At 58.7% G+C, this 25,533-nt stretch overlaps 1 protein-coding gene across 2 annotated transcripts in view; it reads left to right on the top strand.

Moving 5' to 3' along the window:
- SARDH (sarcosine dehydrogenase) overlaps positions 1 to 25,533 on the top strand; it is a 60,261-nt gene that overhangs the window by 21,699 nt on the left and 13,029 nt on the right. For both annotated transcript variants that reach the window (XM_032418959.1, XM_032418960.1), the window contains exons 13-18: positions 2,735 to 2,818; positions 5,042 to 5,155; positions 10,085 to 10,223; positions 11,728 to 11,841; positions 17,484 to 17,631; positions 21,436 to 21,529. In XM_032418959.1, coding sequence (XP_032274850.1) covers positions 2,735 to 2,818; positions 5,042 to 5,155; positions 10,085 to 10,223; positions 11,728 to 11,841; positions 17,484 to 17,631; positions 21,436 to 21,529 — 693 coding nt within the window. The remainder of the gene's footprint in view (positions 1 to 2,734; positions 2,819 to 5,041; positions 5,156 to 10,084; positions 10,224 to 11,727; positions 11,842 to 17,483; positions 17,632 to 21,435; positions 21,530 to 25,533) is intronic.

Genomic DNA, 25,533 nt, shown 5'->3' with positions numbered 1-25,533 from the left:
TGCTGTGCCCTCGCGTCTCTGGTTCCTGAGCACTGCGCCCAGAGCCTGACTCTTAATACGTGTTCAGGGAACATTTGTTGAATGGGTGGATGAAGGGGGAGGCAGGAGGGCAGGCTCATGGAGCAGGCAGCATTGAAGCTGAATAAAGGAACCTCCTTCATCTGGGACTCCAGTGCCTGGACCCCAGAGGGACCCAGTGTCCCCTGCACCTCCTGGGGAGAGGCCCAAAGATGTCAATGGGTCCCAGGCTGCCCTGCCTCTTAGCTCAGCTTAGGGGGCCAGCGAGGGTCTCGGGCCCCACAAGGCCTCCCGCTCTCCCAGCCTGCCCGGGTCTTTATTCACCCTGCACGGATCCTGACGACTCCGCGGCCTCCCTGGCAAACACAGGGCTTGCTTGGCTGGCCGTGGAAGGAGAGGGGCTCAGAAGGACCACTCAGAAGTGCACAGCTTTGCCCAAAGGGCACGTGGCAGGTGCGGGAGCACCCCCTGCCCAGAGAGAACTCTGAATTCACCCACGCTTCCACTTTCCCACATCATCAGCCCTGCTCATTGATGCCTCCCGACCATGGATTGTTTTATTAAAGGAGCCTACGCCTCGCTATTTTCCCTCCTGGGGAAGGTGACTTCTCCCCAGGTCCACTCGCCTCCATCACTCACTGTGGGGTGATTTTTGTGTCCTCAGTTGCTGCCCCCTTGGATGTCCAAGGAGGACATTTCTGGTGTGTCACCATTTGGCAGTGTGACCTTGGCCCCTTCTCTGCGTGCTCAGGGTCTGGGTGGTCCACGGGAGGCAGCAGGGGCAGCCTGTCCACAGCCTTGGGCTTGCCTGTGGACACAGGGCCCTTCCAAACATGAGAGTAAGATTATCTTTTTTTCCCCAAACCAGATTTATTTTCAAAGAAATCTGCCACTCTAGGACTTTATTGCGTCCATGTGATATTGTGACTTAGAATAAGAAACAGGTATAGTCTTTGTCCAGTTCCCTGTCTGGCAGGAAGTTCTGAACCCTTGGAATTTCCTCAGTGATGAGAGCCATAAAGGTGCCTTTTGTTATGTTAATGGGATGACTTTGGGCCCAACCTAAGGATGGAGGCTGCATGCCAGGGAACCCAGCTGGATGCTGCGTGATTAGGGGACAGGAACTCTTGGTCCCACCCCTGGCCTCTGGGGGGGAGAGGGGCTGCAGGGTGATTCAATCCGTCGTGCCTATGTACTGAAGCCTTCCTAAAAACCCCAAAGGAGATGTGGAGAGGCTCCCCTCCAGGCTGGGGAGCGCATGGAGATTTGGGCAGAGTGGCGCTCGGAGGAGCCCGGAAGCCCCCTGCCCTGCCCCACACCTGGCCCGACGCCCCTCTTGCATCTGGCTGTTCCTGAGCTTTAACCTCCTGGAGTCCTCCAGCGATCCAGTGGGTAAAACCGCTCTCGGAGTCTTGTGAGCTGCTCTAGCAAATCAGGCCGACCCGAGGAGGGGTCCTGACCCACAGCTGGTCGGTCAGGAGTGCCGGTAACAGCCGGAGTGGGAGGTGGGGACGGCCCCGTGGGACGGGGCCCCCAACCCAGGGACTCTGATACCGTCCCGGGGTAGACAGTGTCAGAATGGAGTCGGATTCTTGGACACGGTCCTGGTGTCTGAGAATTGCTTAGTGTTGCGGGGGCGGTCCCCGCACACAGGCATGTGTGAATTAGGCCCAAGAAACCAATTTAGTCTGTTACATTTTTGTCTCGTGGCAAAGTACACATAACATAAAATTTGCCATTTTAACCATGTTAAAGCACACAATTCAGGGAGATTTAAGGACGTTCAGGATGCTGTGTGACCATCACCACCACCTAAAGGAGACCCCGCGCCCATGATGCAGGGCTTCCCCATTCTCCCCAACCCCCGCCCCGCCTAGAAAAACCACCCATGGGTTTTTCTGTGTCTGTGGATTTGCCTGTTCTGGACATTTCGTGTGAGTGGAGCCACGCAACACGTGACCTTCCTTCCCTCAGCCCGCCGTGCTCGAGGCTGGCCCATGGTGCATCCCGGTCAGACCTCCATTGCTCGTGAGGGCCGACCCCTGCTCCACCGTGCGGGCTCGCGCGCTTGGTTACCCGACCGACTGCCAGCCGGTGGACACTTGGGTGCTTTCCACCTGCCGGCTGCTGTGAACGTGGGTGTGCAGAGACCCACTGTGTCCCTGTTGTCGCTTCTCTCGGGCGATGAGGGGGACCTAGGAAGGAGATTGCCGCTCTGTCCCAGCAGCGGGCAACGCAGATTGGGGGGCAGGGGGTGCTGAGACTGTAGAAATTCCTTTCTCCCGGTTCTGGAGCCTGGGAGGCCCAGAGCTAGGTGCCCGCTGCCCGGCTCCATGTGCGGCCCCTCTGCCTAGCTGCTGGAGGGCTGCCGTCCTGTGTCTGCAAGCCCTCCTGGGATCAGGGCCCCACCCCGTGACCTCACTCCACCCTAACCCCCTCTTCATGGGCCCCATCTCCAAATGAGGTGCCACTGGGGGTTAGGGCTTCACATAGGAATTTGGGGGATGCAATTCTGTCCCTAGCAGGTGTCTCAGTAGGTTGGGGACTCTTGGAGTGGGGCAGGGGGAGCTGGGGGCGGGGCTCTGGGGCAGGCGTGGGGTCCTGGCTCCCAGCACGAGGACCTCTTTGCCCTCTGCTCCCTGGGGGGTCACTCATTGCCCTGCCTGGGGTTAGTCTGGCCCGGCCTGAAGGGTGCTTGTTCCCCACCCCTACCTAGGAGCTACTTGCACAAGGCTGTGTGTTCCAGGAGCGACAGGGCTGGGAGCGGCCCGGATGGTTTACTCCCCAAGGCACAGCTCCGGTGAGTAGGCACCCGGGCCTGGCCCCCCTCTGTGCCCGTCCCCCACCCCACCCGCCCCTGCTGCCCAAGGTGGGACCTGTGGGACGGTGAGTCATCTTGTGTGCAGGAAGGCTGAGCCCCCTGCAGATCTGCCCGTGAGCACGGAACCCCTCCCCTGCAGATGTCCCCGGGGCTGTCAATCACCGCCTCAGCGGCCAGGCCTTCCAGGGCTCGGAGAAGCCCGGGGCCCCTGGGAAAGCTGGTGTTCCACAGTGCGGGGGCCGCGCACAAGATCCACCCCCCCGCCCGTGTGTAGGAGAAATTAGTGCATCTTCTCATAATTTTGTTCGTATATTTTTGGCAACTGCAACTGTTATTTTATGTTAGTAGGAGGATTTAGCACCAAATTAGGCATTTCATGTTAGTTTGTAAGTTGGGATTGCACAGCCTCCTGGCCTCTGGGTGCCCTCCTGGGGGCTCTCCAGCCCCCCCAGTGCCTCCCATGGGCCCGGGGTTGTCAGAAAAGAACCCAAACCATCCTGCTTGTGCAACTCAGGGGCTGGGGTCTGCTGGAGCAGCACTGTGATGCTTTCAGCCCAATCAGGGGGATAGTATTTGATCCAGATTTGTGCAAATTGAAATCCCTCTCCCGCTGCTCTGTTTTACCAGTCCCCTTCCTGTGCATCCACCTCCCATCTCCATAGCAACCCTCAGCCCAAGGCCAGTCCCAGGGCATCCTGGGGCAAGTGAGGCAGAAGTCAGAGCTCACTAATGCCCAGAGGTCAGTGTTCTCAGGCTCCTCGGTCCTGGCCCCTACTCCAATCGGCCTATAGGGACCCTTGCTCTTCGCCCAGGAGCACGGAGCTCCCCTTGAAGTCCTAATCACTGGAAGGACAGACAAACCCATGAGGATGGAGGAGGTAGGCTCTCTAAGACACCAGGGGGAGCAGCCTGTGCCCGGGAGGCTGAGAGGCTGGGGCCACCAGGACAGGATGCGCCTTGAGCAGGGCCCTCTGCATCCCAGCTGGCCTGTCCCTGGAAACCCCTGTCCCCTGGAATCCATGGGAGAGCAGAGGACACTGGAGCAGGGATCGGGAGCATTCCCTTGGGCTGGAGATGGGCAGGCTCTGCACCTTCTCACCTGGGAGCCATCCTGGGCGTCTAGGGCACGGGGTGATAAGACATCCCCCAAATCCCGGATGCCTGGCCAGGCTGCAGCGAGCTGGAATGTCCCTTCTGGGGTCTCAGGGGCCAGTGGGAGCCACGCCTGCAGGGCAGGGAGAAGACTGTCTGCAGAGGCCCCTCCCAGATGCCAGGGCTTGAGTGGGGCTCGGGGCAGCAGAGTGGCCCAGCGCAGTCAGAACCTCACACTCGGCTCTTGCCTGGGAAAGGAGGCTGGGCAGGGCTGGCCGGGCTGCCAGGTGACAGTTGACTGGCTCCCTCAGAAGCAGCAGAGGTGGGGAAGGGCCTCTTGGCTTGTGGGCCTCTCCGCGCTGCTGACAGGTGCAGGACGGGCCAAGGCAAATGGCGGTGGAGGAACCAGCCTCTGGGGCCCACCCGCCACCAGGTCTACGCCAGGCCTGTCAGGTCCTTGCCTGTGACCTGGGCAAGCTTTAGCCTCTCTCCCTCAGTTTCCCGTCTGTAGAAAGGATCTCCCTCCCTAGAAGCTTGAGGCCCTCGGAGCAGGGCGTGGTCCTGATTGGGATGGCAATGGCACTGGGCCCCCAGCTCCGTCACCCTGGTCCTCAGTGGGCTGGTGCCGGGGCCTTATCCTGCTGCCTTAGCCTTGCCTCAAAAGCCCTGATGGTGGCCCTGATGTCCCTGGTGACCGCCCCCCTTGCCTCCCTGTCAGCCCTGTCTCTGCCTTCCCTGAGTCCACCCAACTTCTTCTCCATCCTCCTGGGCCCCGACCAGCACAGCCCAGACTCTCTATCGGCACCGGCTCTCAGACGCACCACCACGGCCGTTAAGGTGTCATCTGTGCAAGGGGTTACGGACGGCCTGAGCCCCGTCCCTCCCCCCTCCCTGCATGCACAACACACCCCTCCAGAGGGCAGCTCGGTGAGGCTGGGCCAGATCGTCCGCTCCATCTCTGCCTCTGCGGGACCCAGCTCCCTGCCTGCCGGGCCGCACGTGTGTGTGTGTGTGTGTGTGTGTGTGTGTGCACGCATGTGTGCATGATGGGAGGGACAGAGGGCGGAGGGAAGGGAGGAGTAGGAGGACCATGACGGTGTCTTCTCCCAGGTTCTGCAGTATGACTACTACGGGGCCTATGGACACCAGGCGCACGGAGACCATGCCTACGGCCGCCTGCTTGGGGACGAGTACACGTTCGACTTCCCGCTGCACCACGACGTGGTCAGTGCCGAGTCCCCTGCCCCCATCCCTGGTGGAGCCGGAGGCCCCCGTGCTTGACTGACTCCGTTTTGAGGAGGAATCTGTGATGTTTTCCCGGCCTCCTCTGTCCCAGGGCTTGGCCCGCGGTTAGGCTGAGGGCAGTATTACTGCTTCCAGGTGGGCTGGGGCTGGCTGTGTGGCCCCAGGCCAGGGGCTGCCCTCTCTGAGCCTCCATCCCTCCTGCCCTGGAGCTGTTCTGAGGCGAGCTTTCGTGAGACCCTGTGAGTGACTAGCTCCTTCCTCCAGGCCCAGCGTGGTGGGCTTTTACCTGTGGCTCTCACACACAGATCCGGGACACAGAGATCCCAGACCGGCCCCTCCAGGGGACAAGCAGAGGGTCTGTGGTCTGGGGTTTGCGTGTGGCCCCTCTGGCTCCGGAAGTGGGCAAGTGAGGCTGGTCAGATGGCGACCCCAGCCACTCATTGCCCCGGCCCGAGTGCCTGGCTCCCGACTCCTGCCGGGGTGGGGGGTGACAAGGACTTGGGGCCCAGCCACCCTCTGCAGTCTGCACCACGCAGAGATGTTCTCATGGGCAGTGTCTACAGAAAACAACACCAGCTGCCACGCGGGGCGGCCCAGCCATTTGGTAAAGGGATCACCCAGTAGAACATGGCCCGGCCTGTGTCCTCGTGGCTGCCCCGGGAGAGGGAGCACGGCCTTAGCCGCCCCCTGAGGTGGGCGTGAAGCCAAGGCCTCCACCTGCGGGTGCCCGGCCCAGGGCGGCCTGGGAAGCAGCCGCGAGGAGGAAGGCAGCCAGCCAGCTTCCTGGGTGTGTGGCCTCTGAGGTCACCTGGGGCCCTGGCTCAGAAGGGCCCTGCGCCGGGATTAACACTGCTGTCGCCACCTTGAAACTCTTCATACTTTTGGAACCAGGGTCCACGGTTCCATTTTGCACTGGGCCTCACAAATGCTGCAGGTGGTCCCGTGATCTCCCCCAGGCTTGCTCTCCCGGTGAAGGCACCGGAGGAGGGGCTTGGGAAGTGGAAGCAGAAGGCGCGTGCGTCCGGAAGCTCCCAGAGTCCCTGGCGCTGCCTCTCGGGGAGCGAAGGGGGCTCCGTCTGGCACTTCAGCTCCCGCGCACCGCCTAGGGCCGGCAGGACGTCTGGCCCTTGGGGACGTGGGAGCTCGGAGGGGATGCCAACTTGGCTTGATGGCTTCATCCAGCCTCCACAAACACGTCTGAACAGTCCCGAAGCATGAAACATGCACTTGTTCTCGACGTTGGCAACCTCCCCAGCCCGGGGAGACGGGAGTCAGCCTGGAGACTGTTCTGGGTTTTGCGCTGCAGCCCCGGCAGCGTCGGCGAGGGTCCCGCAGCGCCTGACGGGTCGCAGGAGCGCCCCAGAGGGGAGTGGTGTCTGCAGAGGGGTGGAGGTGCGGCCTCGGGGGCTCGGGAGTGGTGCAGCCCGGGTGGGGTGCCAGCCCTCCCGGGGAAGCCCGATCGGGTCCTTGGCTGGTTTCCTGGTGTAAGTACTCTCACCACTCAGTCCGATACACCCACGCGGCGCCACTGGATGCGGAGCTGGGCGAGACACACACCGCTAGACAGACCTGGCCCTGGGCACGTCTGTGGTCTTCCCGCTGGGGGGCCCCCCCCCCCCCCCGCCGCCAACCTCGTCCCCTCCCCGGGCCTCGAAGGGCACTTAGCGCTAGCGAGGTGGCTCGCGGCAGTTTCCTTGTCAGAGATGGTGGACGGACCGCGGGGTGGGACACAGGTCCCTGACCCACAGTGAGTGCTCGGTGGGGGGTAGCTCTGCTGCTGTAGTTTTCTCTTCTGTCCTAACAATAAGGTTGGCGCCTCTGCTTGGCAGCTGGGTGATGTGTTCAGAGCAAAGAAGCAGGGGTGAGGTGATGGAAGACCAAGGAGAAAAACACACGGATAACACGGGGCTTGGAGGACCTGGCTGGGGCATCTGTAGACCATCAGCAGGGCTGTTGGGCTCTCTTTTTAAAAAAACAGAACAGCTTTATTGAGCTAGAATTCACACACCATACAGCCCGTCCCTTTCAAGTGTACAATTCCACGTTTGTCAGTGGACTCCTGGGCAGAGCACCGTCCCCACCATCGGATGTTAGAACACTTTTGTCTACCTGCAGAAGAAATCCCGGCCCGCTAGCCGTCACCCCCCGCCCCCCACCCTCTCCCCACCGTGTCCCCACCCACGGGCAGCCACTAAGCTACTTCTGTCCCTACAAATTCACCTCGCTGGGACATTTCAGAGCAGGGACTCATACAGTGCGCTGTCTTTCGTGACTGGCTTCTTTCACCCAGCACAGTATTTTCAAGGTCCATCCACGTTCTAGGGCGTATCTGTGCATCACGAGTATTCCATTACACGGATATACTGCAGTGTGTCTGGTCATCTGTGGATGGACACTCGAGCTATGTCCACGTTTCAGCTGCTGTAAAGTGTCGCTACGATTGTGCGTGGACAGGGGTCTGTGTGCATCTAGGTTTTCATTTCTCATGGGTAGATTCTAACAGTGTTGGTGAACTAAGGTTTGTATGTGGTGTGAGGAAGGGCTCCAACTTCCTTCCTTGCATGTGGCCGTCCAGCTTTGTCAGTACCACGTTTTGAAGATTGTTGCTTCCCCCCACCTTGCCATGGCCTTGGCATTCTTGTGGGGAATCAGTGGACCATAAACATGAAGGCTTATTTCTGGACTGTCAACCAGATTCCAGTGATCTATATTTATATCCTGTGTTAGTGCCCCCCTGTCTTGATTACAGTAGTTTTGTAGTGAATCTTTAAATCGGGAAGCATGAGTTTCCCAGCTTTGTTCTTTTTTCTCAAAATTGTTTTAAGTGTTCTGCGTCCCTTGCATTTCTGTATGAATTTTAGGATCAGTTTGTCAATTTCTGCCAAGAAGCCAGCTGCAGCTTTAATGGGGATTGTGTGGAATCTGGATCAATTTGGAGAGCATTGTCATCTTAGCACTAGTCAAGTCTTCATTTTATAAACATGGGATGTCTTTCCATTCATTTAGGTCTTCTGCTGTTTCTTTCAAAAATATTTGCCAAGTGTTTAGAGTACAAGTTTTGCACTTTTGTTAAATTTATTCTTAAGTATCTATAAATTCTTTTTGATGATGTTAAGTGGAATCATTTTCTTAATTTCATTTTTGATTGTCCACTGTCAGTGAAATGAAAAACAAAACAATAGTTTTTATTTGTCTGTTGTACGTTGACCTTGTATCCTGCTGTCTTGTTGAACTATTTTGTTAGTTGTAATAGTTTTTTAGTGGGCTCCTAGGATTTTCTATATGCAGGATCATGTCATCTGCAAATAGAGATCATTTTACTCTTCTTTTCCAAGCTTGATGCCTTTTATTACTTTTTCTTGCCTAATTGCTGCCCTGGTTAGAACCTCCAGTACGATGCTGAGCAGAAGTAGCAAACAGCTGTCTTGTTTCTGTTCTTAGGAGGAACATTTTCAGTCTTTCTCTGCTATAGTATGTCAGCCGTGGAATTTTTGCACATGCTTTTAATCAGGTCGAGGAAGTTCCTTCCTATTCCTAGATTATTGAATATTTTTATGATGAAAGATGTTGGATTCTATCAAATACTTTCTCGGCATTTATAGGGATGATCACATAGTTTCTGTTTTGTGTCCTATTAGTATGGCACATTCCATCAGTTGATCTGGGGATGCCCAACCAACCTCCCAGTCCCAGGAGAAACCCTCTTGATCATGGTGTGTATTCCTTTTTACATGTTGTTGGATTTGGTTCACTAGTATTTTGTTGAGGGCATTTGTATCTATTTTCATGAGGGATATTGGCTTCGTTTTCTTACGAGTCTTTGTCTGGTGGTCTTTGTCTGATTTTGGCATTAGGGTGATGCTGGCCTCATGGAACAAGTATTTCCTACTCTTCTATTTTTTTGAGTTTTGCAAAGACTCGGTGTTAATTCTTCTTCTAATGTTTGATAGAATTCACCAGTGAAGCCATCTGGGCCAGGGATTTTCTTTATAGGGAGTTTTAAATTACTGACCCAATCTCTTTTTGTTATGGATCTATTCAGATTTTCTATTTCTTCTTTAGCTTTAGTTACTTGTGTCTTTCTAGGAATTTGTCCATTTCCTGTCTCACATGTTGTTGGATGGGTATGTGTGGTATCCCCTTATAATCCTTTTATTTCTGTAGGGTGGGTGATGTTCCCTCTTTAGTTCCCAATTTAGAACTTTTGAGTCCTCTCTCTTGTTTTCTTTGTGCGTCTAACTGAAGGTCTGTTGATTTTATTGATCCTTTCAAAGAACCAACGTTCCTTTGCTGGTTTTCTCAACTTTTCTATTCCCTATTTCATTTATCTCCATTCTAGTCTTTATCATGTCTTTCCTTCTGCTTGCTCTGGTTTAATTCACTCTTCTTTTTCCAGTTTTCTCCAAGTGGGAAGCTAAGGCATCGATCTGAGAACTTCTTCTCCATGGAGGCATTTGCAGGTGTGAGGTCACGGGGAGCACGGCCCTGACTTCGTTCCCTCCATTACCATGTACCACATTTCCACGGGCATCCTTCTCCAAGAATTTTCCAATTCCCCTGTGAATGTTTGCTTTGATCCTTTGGTTATTCAGGAGTGTGTGGGTTAATGTCACTTATATGTGAACTCTCTAATTTTCCTCCTACGATTGACTCCTAATGAAATTCCATTATGGTCCAAGAACATGCTGTGTGTGATCTTAATCCTTCTGAATGTACTGCCTTTTTTATAGCGTGTGAGCTCCCTGGAGAGCGTTCCCTATGCTTGAGAAGAATGGGCATGGTGTGCTCCAGCTGGGAGGGGGAAGGGGGCCTCAGAGCAGGTGTGCGGCAGAGAGCCCAGTGCCCCGTCCTCCAGGGGAGGCACATCTCAGAGCCCTCATGGCATCCCTCCTCCCTGGAACTTTTCAGATCAAGAAGGAGTGTCTAGCCTGCAGAGGGGCCGCTGCTGTGTTCAACATGTCCTACTTCGGGAAGTTCTACCTGGTGGGCTTGGATGCGAGGAAGGCTGCCGACTGGCTCTTCTCTGCTGATGTCAGCCGACCCCCTGGTATGACCTCCAGAGGACCATGCTCCTTTTCCACTCCAGTGCCAGGAAGAACTCCATGGGCACAGCCCTGAGGACCTACCCTGGCAAGCTGACCCCGTCCACTGTGGGCTCCTCTAGCTCATGGCTCTGCCCCTGAGGCTGGCCCCATGCCCCTGCATCTAGACCCCTCTGCCCCCATTGCCAAGTCCCAGCCCTTAGGACCCCAGCACCTTCCTCCATCCCTCTTCCTGCCCTTCCTTCCCTTCCTCCCTCCTTCCTTCTCCTTTACTTTGTTCCAGAAAGGATACAAGGCAGCAGGCCTTTAGTAAATGTCTCCTGAGACTGTGGAGCCCATTTAGTTACCCCCATAGGAATGCTCTCCCCAAATAGGGTTTCCAGAATTAAATGAAAATACAGGATGCTCAGATAAATTTGAGTCTCAAGTGAAGAAGGAACAGTGTTTTTGTATAGGTGTGTCCCATGTAATATTTGGGATATTCATCTCCTTTTTTATTACCCACCCTCCACCTATGTGTCCATCCACCTAAAAAACTCACCCACCCCCATCTGTATCAGTGGCCTGGGGCTGCTGTAACAAAGCACCACAAACTGGGTGGCTTTAAACGATCGAAGCATATTGTCCTACGATTCCAGAGACTAGAAGCTCATCATCAAGGTGGCAGCAGGGCTGTGCTCTCTCTGAGACCACGGGTGGGACACTCAGCAGCCTCTCCAGCTCCCGGTGGGGCCGACGGTCCTTGGGTTCCTTGGCTGTGGCTGTATCCCTGTAGGCTCCGCCCTGATGTAACACAGGCTTCTTTCTCCCTGCGTCTTCTTCTTCTTATAAGGACACCAGTCATACTGGATTAGGGCCCACCATAATGACCATCTTAACGTGATTGCATCTGCAAAGCCCTATTTCCAAATAAGGTCACGTTCATGGGGTTGGGACGTCAAGCTATCATTTTGGGGGACACAATTCGGCCCATTACACCATTTCCCCAGCCAGCCAACCCAGCTGCCCACTTACCCACGCACCCACGGACCCTCTGCTCACCTCCTCTTAAACCTTCTGCCGATCCACACGCTGCCATCTGCCCCCCAACCCCACCCAGCACCCCTCCATCCACTTTCCCCTTCACCCCTCTTCATTCATCCATCTGTATGGTCACTTATTCAACAGACATCAGGAGCCTCTGCTCAGCCAGCACTGGCGCACCAGAGTGAGTGAGACAGGATCCCTGCTCCTGGGAACTTTCCAGCATGGTGGTGGGTGTGTGGGAGGGTGGGATGAGGGGAGTCCAGGTCCCGGCTTGAGGCATTTCAAGAAGAAAGAAGCTCCACTCTTGATCCTTCCTCCTCAGGGGATGGCAGCGCTGGGGGACCTGCCCATCCCTCCCTGGGCCACTGGGTCGTGGTGGTGTCACTGTGCGGAGACACCTCTTGAGAGCACCCCGTCACGTGGTTCTGCAGACTCGTGTGAGCTGAGCGGCTCACACACTCTGGATCTTCCTCCTGCCCCCAGGCTCGACCGTGTACACCTGCATGCTGAACCACAGGGGCGGCACCGAGAGCGACCTGACCGTCAGCCGCCTGGCCCCCAGCCCCCAGGCCTCCGCCCTGGCCCCTGCCTTTGAAGGTAAGCGATGCCCCGTGGGCTGAGCCGTGCTGTGGCCTGCAGCTGCTGCTGGCGGGCCGGCCGGGGAGCGGGGTGCGGGCGGCTCCGCCATCGCCCAGTGCGCTCGCAGCGGTCAGGGCTGCAGAGATGAGAGGCCTCGGTTCAGGCTGAACGCCGACTTTGTTCAGGCAGTGATGCTGGGCTCTGAGTACTCCGTGATTATGTCCTTGAACCTGTCCGTACTGTGGTGTTTCTGAGCCCACACCGTGGGCGTGCTCAGCTCGTCTGCCCAGAACAGAGTGAGCTGGGGAGAAGGCCGTGCCTCCCACTGGGCGATGTTAGCTCCTTTCTGCCACTAGCCTTTCTGCGGAATCGACTTTCATCTATGCTGAACCCCAACTCAGGCTGGGGCAGGTCCTTAGAAGATATGCGGTTCAGTGCTTAAGCTGTTACTGGCTGGCCCTCTGCAGTGCCTTCAGGTTTGCTTGCATGCCTCCAGGGACAGTTAACTCAGTACCCGTCTTCCCTGTCTGCACAGCCCCACTGACTGCTGCACTGAGCCAGATCTGCTTCCCATCACTTCAACTCCCCGCCCTACCCCCTGGTTCCCGCGGGAGCCATCTCATCTCTAGTCCTGTTAACAGTCTCCGCTATAGGGAAGAAGAGAGGTGGCTGAGAGTCGCAGAGAGTGGGAAGCACCCTCCTTCTCCAGGAAGGGGCCCCATTGCCACCTCTGAGAGGCTGGATTTGCAGAGGAGAAAGGTGTTGACTGTGCGTGGGCTGGCTGCACCATCCAGGGCAAGGGTCAGTAGGCTGGACATGCTCGGCCCGTTCTGAGAAGCTGGTGGCAGCCCCCTGGCTCCGGGCCTGGCTCTGTGCTGCCGACAAATGCAGCTCACGCTGCGTGGGACTCGGTCAGGGTCCCCGGCGCGGGCGAGGGCGCTCCGGCCTGGGCACTGGGGGGGGGGGGGAGCGAGAAGGAGGCGCGCTTGAGTCAGGAAGGTGCATGACTTCAATACTAGTTCCTGAGCACTCACAGCGTGCGGCCTGTTTGAGGCACCAAGGATGGAGTCAGGAACCCAACCGAGAAGGTTCTGGCCTGCATGGAGTTTGTATTTCTGGTGGGGAGCAGGGGTGGTGGGACAAGTTTGCCCCGCTGGCCACGGAGTCCTTCGGGGTGGCTTGGGGGGCAGGTAGGGTGTGGGGGGCCCTCCCTCCTGCCACTGCCGGTGCAGAAGTCAGGAATGCAGTGGGCTCAGCGAGAGCACGTGTGCTTCGTGAACGAGCTCATCTGCCCCTTCCTTCTCCCGGTGCTCACACGGAGCCTTTACCCTCAGGCAGAGGCAGGGGATGAACGGGGCTGGCTGGGGCCTCCAGGATCTCAGGGTATGGACAGACCACCGTATGGGCAGACGGACCAGGAGGAGACCGTTAGAACACCGGGGTGGAAAAGAGCGGGACTATGGAGGCTGTGGGAAGTAGCTGAGCCAGGATGAGGAAGGCTTCCTGGAGGAGGTGACGTCTGGCCTGAAAGGGGGCTGGGAAGAGCTGGGTGGAGAGGTCAGCAGGGCTGGAGAAAGGCTGGTGGGAGCTTTGTGCGGCCCTCACCCCCGAGGAGAGGGGAGGCCCTGACACAGACATAGCTTCCATCCTTGCAGAGCGAGTGGAGCTGGGGGTGCAGGGCAGAGGGGCCCCAGTGAGGGTGCAGAGGGTCCACGGAAATCCTGGGCCAGGCCCTGCCACTGACTGACTCTGTGGCCCATGGCTCCGAGCCTCAGTTTCCCCATCTGGAGCATGGGGACCTTGCTGGTGCCCTCCATGGGGAGCTGTAGTGAAAACCCTTTGTAAACTGAGCCGCTGCCCTAGGGTGTGCCCATGATACGCCTTTCAAGATGATTCCGGTGGATTCCTGGCCCTGGTCCTTGCCAGGGCTGGAGGAGAGCAGGCTCTGGAGCAGAGGGAAGGGAAGGGTGCTGATGCTTAGGGAGGTGTTTTTCCTAGAGTCTGGTGCCTCCAAGTTCGCCTGGGAGTGAGGGAGGGAGGGGTTGGCGCTCGGCCTGCCAGTGGAAGTGTGCGTGGCGAGGGAGGCACGAGGACGCCTGCGTCACATCCTGGGAGGCTCTGGAGCGTGCTGACGGGCCCGGGGACATGGCCAAACATGAGAAAGCCGGCGGCGTGCGGACTTTGTTTTATTTTCAGCCTTAAAAACTGTACCATTCCTGCCATGAATATGCATGTCTGTTCAATATGCATGTTTCAGACGGGGGTTAATTACACCTGTTACATCAGATCACCAGTAAGTCAAGAGGATGAGGTGATTTGCATTCGATCAAGGTTGTGTACAAAGCAGCTGTCAATCCTAAACGTGATCTTGCTTGATCTTTTATATCACAAAAGGAAAACGTGCTCGTAGGAGGCATTTCAACAATACCGAGAAATAGAAAATAAAATCTGCAGCCCCCAGCTCCCCAGCTGGAGGCCGAGTCCCGGACTCTGTGCCCGCTGACCGCCCTCTCTGCCACGTCCGCTTGAGGGCTGGGCCTGGAGCTGGGCTGACTGTGGCCTCAGGACCAAGCATTTTGGGTCTTTGATGATGGACAGCTGCCCAGAAAATGCCAGGTCCACCCACCGCCACCTCTTGGGCACCGGTGGCCTCAGGAACTCGCGTCCTTCAGGGAGGGGCCTCAGGGGGCTTCAGAGAGTCACAGCGTGTGTCGGAGGCTGGGTCAGAGGACACTGTCGCAATTCCAATGTCCTTTAAGAGTCCTCAGCCCAGGGATGGGGTGGGGGGGCCTTTGGGGGCTGACTTGTCTTTTTGGCTTCTGTCTCCCTTTGTGCTCATCAGTTTTAAGAGAAAAGAGAAAGAGAGGAAACGTGATCAAACCTGGCCAGTAGATTTTTTTTATCCAGTGGATGCTCTCAACAGCCCTATAGGAGCCGGTGTGGCTCTGCCCATCTTACAGATGAGAAAACAGGCTCAGACAAGAATTGAGGCCAGTGAGTCACAGAACTGCCTCTGGGCCAGGCTGGACTAGTGCCAAGACTTACATGTTCCCCAAGACAGGCTCCTCCTGGGGGTGGGGTAGCATCCCTGCGAAGTGTGTATGTGGCAGGGATTTGGGGAGCAGCCCTTTCTGCCCAGCCTCATGGTCCAAAGGATGCAAAGGTGCGTGCAGGGTAGGGTCCTGGCTGGAGGGAGATCGTGGGGTGGGGACAGGCAAGGGGGCAGGCCACTGCGGGGAGGTGGTGGAGGTGCTCTGCAGGGTTGGGGTGGGGTAAATGGGCTTCCCAGAGGAGGGGATGTTTGAGCTGGATCCGGGAAAATGAGGAAGTGGCTCAGGTCCTGCAAGGCACTAGTGAGTGGGAGGGCCTGGATGAGCATGTGTCCTGGGCCAAGAGTAGAGCCAAGGTATCAGAACCAAGTGCCCTGTGAGGGGACAGGGGTCACGGGCAGGCTCTCTCAGGCCGGGGGAACACTTCGAGACCATCCTGAGGGCTGTGGGAGTGAGGGTGGGAGGTGGTGAGGTTGGACTGGCGTGGGATTGGGGGCTGGGGCCAGGAGGGGACAGATCCAGCCATCCAAGCCAGAGATGCTGCAGCCCGAACAGAGCCACAGCCGTGGGCGCGGAGAGAAGGGGCTCGGAGGCGGCTTTGGGATGTGAGGATGAAGGAGACAGCAGGGCCGCGGGTGACCCCAGGGCCTGGCCATTTGCCAAGAAGTTCCTGCAGCTCTGGTGTTCAGGGAGGGCTTCCTGGAGGCTAAGGCCTCTGAGTTGGATCTGGAGGGGCAATGGGATTAGGGGAGCAGAAGAGCACACAGCACATGGGGTGCCAAGGTCAAGAATGTCCCAGGGCTCACCTGGAAGGGGGGGGAGGAGGGCGGTGGGGACCACAGCCCCTGCGTCTGCTCCTTCCCCTGTGGGGTGGGAGAGGGAGGAGGGCCCCAGTGCCAGCCTTCCGTTGGTGGTCCCCAGCCCAGCTCAGGAACCTCCGATGAGAGCCCCCACAGCAGGTGCTCTTGGAGAGGCAGAGAGGCCCGGTACCCCTTCATCCCCAGCCCTCGGCCACCAGCGGCACCCTCCCTGGCCAGAGAAGGATAGTGAGGCGTGCCTACTTTTTAATTATGGTGGGGGCCTGTACCACAGCTGTGGGGGAGCCCCTGGGAAGGGCCAGAGGAGGGCACTTAGGAGGATTCTCCAGCCTCAGGAGCCCCCTGGTCATCTCCACCGGTGCCCACTAGCTATGCCCGGGTCCGGGAGTGGTGTTGGGCCTGCGGGGGCCGATGCCCAGAGCCAACAGTGTCCAGGGCTGAGAGAAGCAGCTGCCACTCAGGACCCCAGGAAGATGATGCCTCCCAGGGCAGAACCAGCTCTGCTCCTGGCTCTGGGCCACTCCTGGGGGCCTCTCCCATGGTGGCTGTGTCCACCTGGCCCGTGAGGCCAGCTCTAGTCGCATTCCCACTGTGCAGATGGAGAAGCGGCCGGAAGCTCTGGGATTGCCCGGTTCCACTGCTCTGAGGCTGGGGACCCTGTCGGAATTAATGAGGAAGGAAGGAAAGAGGCAGGATGCGCAGGGAGGTACCGAGACAGCTGAGATGAAGGAAGACCCCACCCCCAGGCCCACCACCCCTGGTTCCTCCGGGAGATGGGGGGAAGTGACCAGTGAGAGCCCGCCCGCCCCGGCACAGCACCCCTGCAGATGAGATGTGTCGACCTTCAGTTGCAGATGAGAGTACCGAGGCTCAGAGGGGCTGTGTGATGGGCCACACAGCTGTCCCAGGTCCCAGCTCCCCAGGGCAGTGGCTCTCCCAGGACGCTGGGCCGAGGCGGGCTGCCCTCCATTCACCCCTACCCGGTGGCAGTGTGGCTCAGGCCATGGACTCAGAGCTGGACAGATTTTCTACCATGTGACCTCCATGAACCTCAGTCTCCTTTTCTGAAACCCTGGGGTGGTGACCAAGCGTCAGCCTCCTAGGGGGAATCAAAGGGATATATTTTTTAAAGATTTTATTTATTTGAGAGAGAGAGTAAGCGAGAGAGAGAACACGAGCAGGGGCAGAGGGAAAGGGGGAAGCAGACTCCCCATTGAGCAGGGAGCCTGATGCAGGGCTCGATCCCAGGCCCCTGGGATCATGACCTGAGCCGAAGGCAGATGCTTAATGGACTGAGCCACCCAGGCGTCCTGGGAATCAAGGGGATATTGCCTATAAAGCCCGGCCCATTACCTGGCCCCAGCAAGTCCTGCTATGGCCAAGGGGGGACCTGGAGATCAGGGGCCAGGGGAGTATGGAGTGAAACGAGAGCCAGAGAGGAAAAGAGACTGGTCCACGCCTGCCCAGCGCTGATGACAGACGGAGCAGCATCCCTGTGGCGTGATGGTGTTGGGAGCTCTTCCCCTTTCCTGGATCAGGAGCCCTTTGAGAAGTGGGTGAAAGCCTCAGACTCTCCGAGAAAAGTGCTCCCTTGGCACGTGCAGCCCTCCGGGTCCTTCATCCTGGCCTCCAACCCCCGCCCCCTGCTGAGAAGCCAGGGCCCCAGGGAGGGTCGCTGTTCTCTGGCTTGTGTGGTTCACTCTCCGGAAAAGAGCAAGTATTTCCTCAACCCAGAGGCCTCGGGCTACGCCTCGCTGCCCCCTCCATCCTGAGTCCGGTGCTTCTCTTCCAGGGGATGGCTACTACCTGGCCGTGGGCGGGGCCGTGGCCCAGCACAACCGGGCTCACATCAGCACGGTGCTGCAGGATCAGAAATTCCGGTGCCAGCTCATCGACAGCTCTGAGGACCTGGGCATGATCAGCATCCAGGGCCCGGCCAGGTGAGGAGCCGCGGGGTGCACAGCCCCTGGGACCCAGCCCCGGGTTCCTCCAACCGGGTCCTGCGGGCAGAACCACTGCGGGTCCAGAATGGGATGTTCTGGTTCGCTAGGTGCTCTGGTGAACCCAGAGATGCCATGCCAGATAAATCGTTTTCAAAGCACTGGAATACAGAAAAGCCCTTATTGTGAGCATCAGACTCAACCATACGGTGACTCAGCATCTGAGGGCTCAGGGGTCACAGAAGGGCCTGTGTGTGGGGTGGGGGAGTGTCTTTGGGTCGCTGACTCAGTCTAGGAGATACTGATGCCATCTCAAAGTGGGCACAGCCAGGCTGGGGTTCTCCCTGCCACTGGGGCTGAGAGTAGTATGGAACTGAGGCCACTGCCCCCCAGGCCCAAATGCCTCCGTGATCACCTCCAGTGATTAGGCCTGCCGATGGGTGATCCAATCATTCGTTCATTCTGTGTTTGCTGAGCTGCATTCCCACCCACGAGGAATCGGAGCCTGTGAGGTCCTCAGATGCTGGCTGTGCGTGGAGTCACGGGGGGGCTTAGGCAAAGGGGCGTCCGAGCAGCTGTGCACTTTGGAAAGATCCCTCCAGCTGGGCTCCAGGGAAGGGACTCAGGGGTGGGGGACCAGAGGGGAAGAATGATCGTGTTAACAACCACCAAATGGACACCTGTGATTTGCCAAACCCTGTGACGACCTCTCCTGAAACTACGGTTAATAGCCCTTGCAGGTGGTTCTAATTGTTCTTGTTCTTTTTGATGAAGAAACAGAGGCACAGAGAGGTAGAGATCTTTGCCCAGGGTGGCACAGCTAGGTAGGTGCTCGATCACTGACCCCAGAGCCCGATGTGCATCGGCGCGGGGGAGACGCCTCTTGAGTGGTGGACCCTGCCAGACTGGAGAGGTGCAGGTCCAGGCAGGGGAGAAAGGGCACATGTCAAAGGAAGGATGTATTCCCGAAAAATGATGGGAACAGCTGGTTGCCGAGAGAGAAGAGTGGGCCCCAAGCTGCACGCTCAGACCCTGCCATAGGGTCCATTTTCCCGGGTGCCTTAGAGCTGACCAAGCCAGCAGCTCCCCGGCTGGGTCCTGGACGGGCCAACCTCCCCTCCCAGACTGTGTTGTAGCTGTTTTTGTGTGGGCATTGCTTAGGGGCGCACAGCAGATGGGCAGGACCTGCTCGCTGCACGAATGTATAGAATCTGAGTAGGTCATATACTTTAATGTTGATCGGCTTCCGTCAAGTGTTTGACCAACAGCCACTAAGAGAACATTTGGGCAAAGCCCTGGAGGAAAGAAATGAGGAATCAAGCTTTGGAGCTCTGGAGGGATGGTGTTCCAGGCAGAGGAAACAGCAGGTGCAAAGGCCCTGTGGCAGGGGCGTGCCCATGTGTCTGAGGAAAAGCAGGGAGGCCAGCTGGAGCAGGGCAGTTGGAGGTGCGCTCGGAGAGCAGAGGAGGTGAGAACCTGTAGGTCCAGGGGCTGTTTCCCCGAGTGAGGCGGACTGAGCAGAGCAGAGACATGGTTGGACTTGGGCTTTAACGGGGTCTTTGATGCCGGGCGGGGGAGGAGGCCAGCAGGTGTGTGAGGAGCCTCAGGGACCAGAGAAGCTGGGACTTCGAGGAGGGAGCGTTGAGCTGTGTCCAGGTGGCCAGTGGATCCAAGTGCGATGAGGACCAGAAACTGACCATTACGTTTGGCAGCGTGGTCCTTCTGGTGGCCTCGAGGGTGGTTTGTGGGATGGCTGGGTGGGGGCATGTGGAGCCAGGAAGGGAGGAGAAGAACCTGGAGATCCGGTGGCGCGATTTTCATCTCTCCCTGGACCGGCCGGCTCCCGTCTGTGGGCGGAATGGGGCCGGGGGTCCTGGCCGGTCCCTGGGGGAGCCTCCACTCCCTTGCTTCTGCGCCTCAGCCGGCAGTGGGTTATTTTTAGTGTGGGGGAGGTGGGTGGGCAGGGGAGGGAGGGTGCAGGCAGCCAGATCAAGGCAGGGCCCCGGGGGGACGGGCCAGCCTCCTCTGCCTCATTAGAAGCAGCTCCAGGCGGGCGCCGGTGACAGCCATCTCATCCCCCTGGTAATTCCTGAACTTCCTGCTCCAGAGTGTCCTCTCCTTCAACAACAGCCCCACGTCCCTGCACGAGGGTCAGCCTTGCCAGCTCCCCCAGTGGGGCTAGACCCTCGGAGCTGTCTGGTGGGAAGACAGCACCCGGACTGTGGGCCATGCTCAGTGACCTGCTGTCCGGTAGAACTCTCTGGAAACGTTCTGTAATTGGGTGGTCCAGTACGGTAGCCACTAAGCTGTAGGTGGCCACTGAACCCTTGACATGTGTCTGGCCAGACTGAATATTTAATTTTAATTCAGTTAAACTCAAGTGGCCATGTGTGGCTGGGGGAGACCGGGCAGAAGTGAATGATCACTATCGCAGTTTCTCACTGCTGGCTCACAAGAGCCCTGGGAGGAGGCATCACTGTCCCCGTGGAGGACGGGGTGAGGGCGAGGGGTGAGGAAGGGGAGCCAGGACTCGAACCAGCGTCTCTGGCCTGTGCCCTCCAGCGCCACCTGCTGCCTCCCTGGTGGAGGGACAGCCTCCTGAGCCCCAGTCCGCGTTCAGCAGACCTGTGTGCCCACCCCGTCAGTAGATTGGTGCCCAGAGCTACCCCTAGCGCTGCTGAGCCCCTTCAAACCCTGAGCCCGGGCGGCAGCTCCAGGCTCCTTCCCCTGCAGGGACACAGGCTAGGAAGACACCGGCCGCCCCCGGGGCTGCAGAGAGGACATGCTCCTGGAAGACTGGGGATGGGTTCTCTGGGGGCTGGCAGCACGTGGGGGCCGGGGGTGTGTGTTACATAAGGCACGCTGGGCACCTCGAGCCGGCGTGGGTGCGCAGCTCCAGCACCGTGGGGGCGGAATTAGGGTGGGCAGCTTTCTGAGCTGCAGAACCTTGCAGCCCCAGCACCCGCTGGTACCCCTGCGCGGGGCTGTCTCCTGCCAACGGGGAGCCCACCCTGGGGCACAAAGCTGGGCTGTTGTCAATCAGTTCTATTTACCGTGTGCCCTTCTGTGCCAGGCACGTTGGGATAGGAGCCCTGTTGTCACAGGGCGCCTGGTTTAGGGAGGGGGGGCAAGTACAACCCATGTGAGAGGTGTCCTGTCGGGAAATGTATCAGAGCTTCATGACCCACATAAAGGGCACCTGACCCAAACTCAGGGAGTCAGGAAGGGCTTCCTGGCGGAGGTGACAGCTGAGCCGAGACCTGAAGGATGACAAAGGCTTAAACAGAGGCAGGGGACCTGGGTGTTATGCCGAGGAGTGAATTAAGGCCTCGAGGGAGGCCAGGGGGCAAGGGGCCCTGGAAGTGAGGGTTTCCATGGATACTGAGGGCTTTGGGCCCAGTGAGGTCTCAGGTAAACTCCGAAGCCTGATAGCCGGATTCTCTGGGGGGTGGGAGAGCAACCTCTGCCCTCGGGGAGCTCACAAACCAGCCTCCTGCCCATGGGACCTGGGGGCGTTAGATGGCTAGGTCACTGCCCCAGGAGCCATGTCAGTCTGGTCTCCATGCAGGCTGGGCTCATCGCCCCCATCATTGTTCCTGGCTTTTTTAGTGGACTGTATTTTTGGCTCGTGTTCATCTTGGTGTGCTTTTATGAATACCCTTTTGTCAGTCTGCCCTGCGAGTTCAGGGACTCGTCCTGCTCACTGCTGTATCCCCAGCGTCTTCCTGGCCTGGGCCTGCACCCAGGAGTGCTCAGCGAGTGTTTGTTGACTGACTGACTAACCGACTTTGTTCTTGTTCACAGCCGGGCCATTCTCCAGGAGGTGCTTGACGCAGACCTGAGCAATGAGGCTTTCCCGTTCTCCACCCACAAGCTGGTGAGAGCCGCCGGGCACCTGGTAAGTACCTCCTGGCTGCCGTCTCCTGAGTTGCGGGCAGCGGCAGGGTGCCTGCGGCTCGGACTTGGGAGCCAGTCTGTTGACTTCCCTAAGCCGCCACTGTGAGGTGGGGACTAGACGTTCCCGCCCACAAGCCGGTGGGGGCTCGGAAGGCTGACGGGTCCAAGTCAGGCCCCGCCCCCCCGCCCGGTGCTGTGCCCAGTGCCCGGCACCTGCTGGGGGCCTTGCTCCCAGGCTTCCGCCAGGACATAGCCTGGCCTTGCCACCCGCACAGCCACCCGCCACACCCCCTCCTCGGAGGCACAGGCCCCGGGGTCAGGGTGCTGTGTACGGCCTCCACCACATAGGACACGGCGGGCACAGCAGAGCTCCGTGCCTCTGAGGAGGCGCCTGCCCTTCCCTGGTGTTCTCCCACCCCTGCCCGCCCGGCACTGTGGGTGTGGGAGGAGGAGGGGCTGCTCCGTGGGGTGGGGGTGCGCACCCCCCACCCCAGCCCCAGAAAGCCCAGATCCTGGGACCCAAGGCTTCTGGAACGGTGGACAGTGTCAGGCTCCTTTGGACCCGGCTCTGGCTGGAAGCTTCCTCGGAGACCAGGGGCCGGGCCGGGGCCAGCTCTAGGTCAGCCCGTCGCTTCCCGCCGTGTCCTTGCAGGAAGTTAAACATCCTGATCTCCGTTCTGACTCCCCGAGGCCAAGGGGAGGATCAGATGGTCAAGGTGCCCTCAGCCACCATGTGCCAGGGGCTTGTGGGCACCAGGCGCTGCTCCAAGCACCCAGTACACACATGGCCCACATCATCTTCCCAACGATGTGAAGGTTCCATGACGAGGTTTCTCAGCCTCGGCACTGTGGACATTTGGGAAGATACTCTGTGTTGGAGGCCGTCCCAGGCCTCGTAGGGTGTTTGGCAGCATCCCTGGCCTCCACCCATTCCATGCCAGGAGCACCCCCAGCTGTGACAACCAAAAATACGTCCAGATGGGAACAAGTGTCCCCAGAGGGCAGACTCAGCGGAAGGGAACTGCTTGTCTGTGATTATCCCTGTGGTGGTCAGGCACTCTGCGGTCGTGGCTGGGTGAGCTGACCCAGGCCCTGCAGCAGCTCTTGATGTAGGAAACCGAGCTTGGAGCGGGTGAGGGACTGCCCGAGGCCTTCAGCTAGCCAAACAGAAAAGCACACAAATACATGTCAATAAAACGGACGTGGCCGTCAGGGGACGGGTGGATAGACAGCTGGGCCGGGGGGCTCCTCTCCTTGTCCACTTCTCCGTGTTCACTGGGGGTTTGGTGGGGAAAGTGCCAGGGGATGTTGGTGAGGAGGGGGATCCTGGCCCGCGGCGGGGCTGGAGTTCCAGGACCAGCCTGGGTCCTGTTAGCAAATCAACAGTGTGTGCTGAGGTCTGCGAGGGGGGCTGCCAGAGAGGGTGGGGGACAAAGGCTGCTCTGGAGCAGGGGAGTACTGGCTGGGCTCTGTTCCTGCCTTCCCTCTCCGGAGGGAGCTAAGGGACAGGAAGCTGGGGCAGGGGGGGTTCCTCTGTCTAGCTTGCTTCCTGCCTCCTTGGTGCACAGCTGCCTGCCAGGACCAGAGAGGGTAGGTGTTTTGAGAAAGTGGCACAGCGCGACCCCAGGCCCTGGCCGGCATCCAGCAGGCCCTGACTGCAGCTGGGCCGTGAGTCCCCACGGGGACTGGGTTCTGGCTTGCGGAGGTGTGAAGGGGAGCTGAGAGGCTTGGCATCTGCTCAGCCTGTGTGTGGCTCGGGGGTAGTGGGAGAGAGGACCAGCTGGGAGCACTTCCCTTCCCAGCCCAGGCCGCTCCAACGAGGCACCTGGGACGGGACTTGTTCCTGGCCAGGGGACTCCAGCTGCCTCCTGCCCCTGGGGGCCGGCCCCACGCAGCCCTGGCCGCCTCCCTAGGCCTGGCCCGTGGTGGTCTGGCTGCACCTTGTCCGGCTGGGCCTGGGAGTCAGGCTGGGTCAGGTCTCGGACCGAGGGGATCCCCTCCCTAGGGTAACAGGCGACCCAGACACAAGGTGAGGGTGCCCTGAGATGCCTGGGTCAGGGTGCAGGACACCCACGGGGCTGCACCTCCTCACTGTCTCCTCTGGAACAGACTTCTTGGCTTTGTCAAAAAGGATTTTATTACTTTGTGAACAAATGTTCAGTTTCCAACCATAAGCGTGCAGCGCGGTGGTGAAGCAGGCAGGGGGCCTGGAGGCAGAGCTCACTGACCCCTTCGGGTGCAACCCTTGAGCTCTCCAAGCACGAGATGCCACAGTCTGGCTGGAGAGATGGTGGGCATCACACTGGGAACGTTTGTGAGCCAAGAACAAGGAGATGGAAGCCAAGCCCAGGTCAGCAGTTCAGTGCGCCTTACAGAAGCTTCTCGCCCCGATCTCTGTCCATGAAGCTTAAAACAGGAGCAGGACCATCCACAAATACAGTTTGTGCACCCAGCTTTATTCTCTGATAGTGGTTGTAACAGTTTTCTTTTTTTTAAGATTTTATTTATTCACTTGAGAGAGCACGAGAGAGTACAAGCAGGGGGAGAGGCAGAGGGAGAGGGAGACTCAGGCTCCCTGACTGAGCAGGGACTCGATCCCGGGACTCCAGGATCATGACCTGAGCCCAAGGGAGACGCTTAACTGGCTGAGCCACCCAGGTGCCCCAGTTGTAACAGTTTTCTGGTTCCTTTAAATATTCTCCGAGAACCACTTTGAAAACCTGTGTGATCCTCCCTCAGCTCCTTGAGCAATGCCCATGCTTAGACAGTCCTTGTCCTGGGAATAGCCCGGTGAGGAGCTCCCCGTTGATGGTGGTCCTTTTATGACTCTGATTATTGACCTAAGGCAGATTCCTCAGACCCAGAGACAGGTGTCCCAGGTACACAGTCCTGGCCTTCCGGGTCATTCCATGCAGTGTTCTTGCCCATTATTTGGCATTTTCTGTGTCCTCCCCATGCCCGGTGCTGTGCCAGGCCTTCAGGGGGAGAGTGGGCACAAAAGTACAGAGCTTCCTAAGCCGGGTCCCGCCTGCGGGAGACTGGCACCCTCGGCTCACATTGGGCCAATCCAGGTTCTCACCTGAGCCCTGGCATTCCAGCCTAAACTGCAGGATCCATTCCTAGTGCTGAGCGTCCTCTCCCCACCTCCGCCCTCCCCGATCCCCCACACCCCCCACCTGGCTCTAGAATTAATTCCAGACACGTTGGCTGGGAGCCCCCCAGGTGCCGGGCCCAGAGCTTGACCCGGAGGCTCTGGGGTGGAAGAGGTGGGCTCCCGCCCTCCCCAGGCTCACAGCCTTGCTGGGGTGGGGGTGGGGGCGGGAAGGACTCTGCAGCATGGTGCACCCTGCGTCAGGCAGGAACATGTTCCTAGGAGGGGGAATAGAGTCTTGGCAAGACAAGTAAATGTGAGAACAACAAGGTGGTGGAGAGGATGTGACTTGGGCCTCTGGGCTGGGCAGCAACGTGCCTGTGCTGGGTGGGGAGGAGCTCTGCCCTGGGACGGGGTCCCCCATGCCCCTGCCCCCTGGCCCCCTTGGCAGGACTAGAGGAACCCATGCCCCGGGGTGGCCAGCAGAGACTCCTTCCTCTCCCCTGCCCGGCTAGAAGCACATCGCGGTTCCCTGTGGGGGACCGTGCCCACCAGCACCCAGGGCCAGGGCGACGCCGCCTCACTCCTCAGAACAGCCCATCTCCAAACACACAGATTCACTGTCCTGCAGGGTCACTCCTGCGTCCCTGTCCTCAGATGCTGTGGGGACCCTAGGGGGCTGGGCAGTTGGGTAAGTGCCTGGCTGAAGCATCTTTGTGCAGAACCCTGCCTCCGAGCCTCTCGTCCTTCCTCCTCCTCCCCCTCCTCCCCGCTGCTCTCTGGAGGTCACATCTAGTAACCTGGAGGTCGGGTCACTGCCCCTGCTCTGTGACCCCCTAGGGGCTGGGAGTCCCCGGGTGACCCCGGGGGGGCCCAGCTCCTGAAGATGAGGGCCACGGGGGCAGGAATGTTCG

Source organism: Phoca vitulina, unplaced genomic scaffold, assembly GCF_004348235.1.
Source record: "Phoca vitulina isolate PV1807 unplaced genomic scaffold, GSC_HSeal_1.0 scaffold21, whole genome shotgun sequence".
Classification (NCBI taxonomy): domain Eukaryota; kingdom Metazoa; phylum Chordata; class Mammalia; order Carnivora; family Phocidae; genus Phoca; species Phoca vitulina.
The sequence above is the reverse complement of the archived record's forward strand: the minus strand, read 5'-3'. Positions and strand labels throughout refer to the sequence as shown.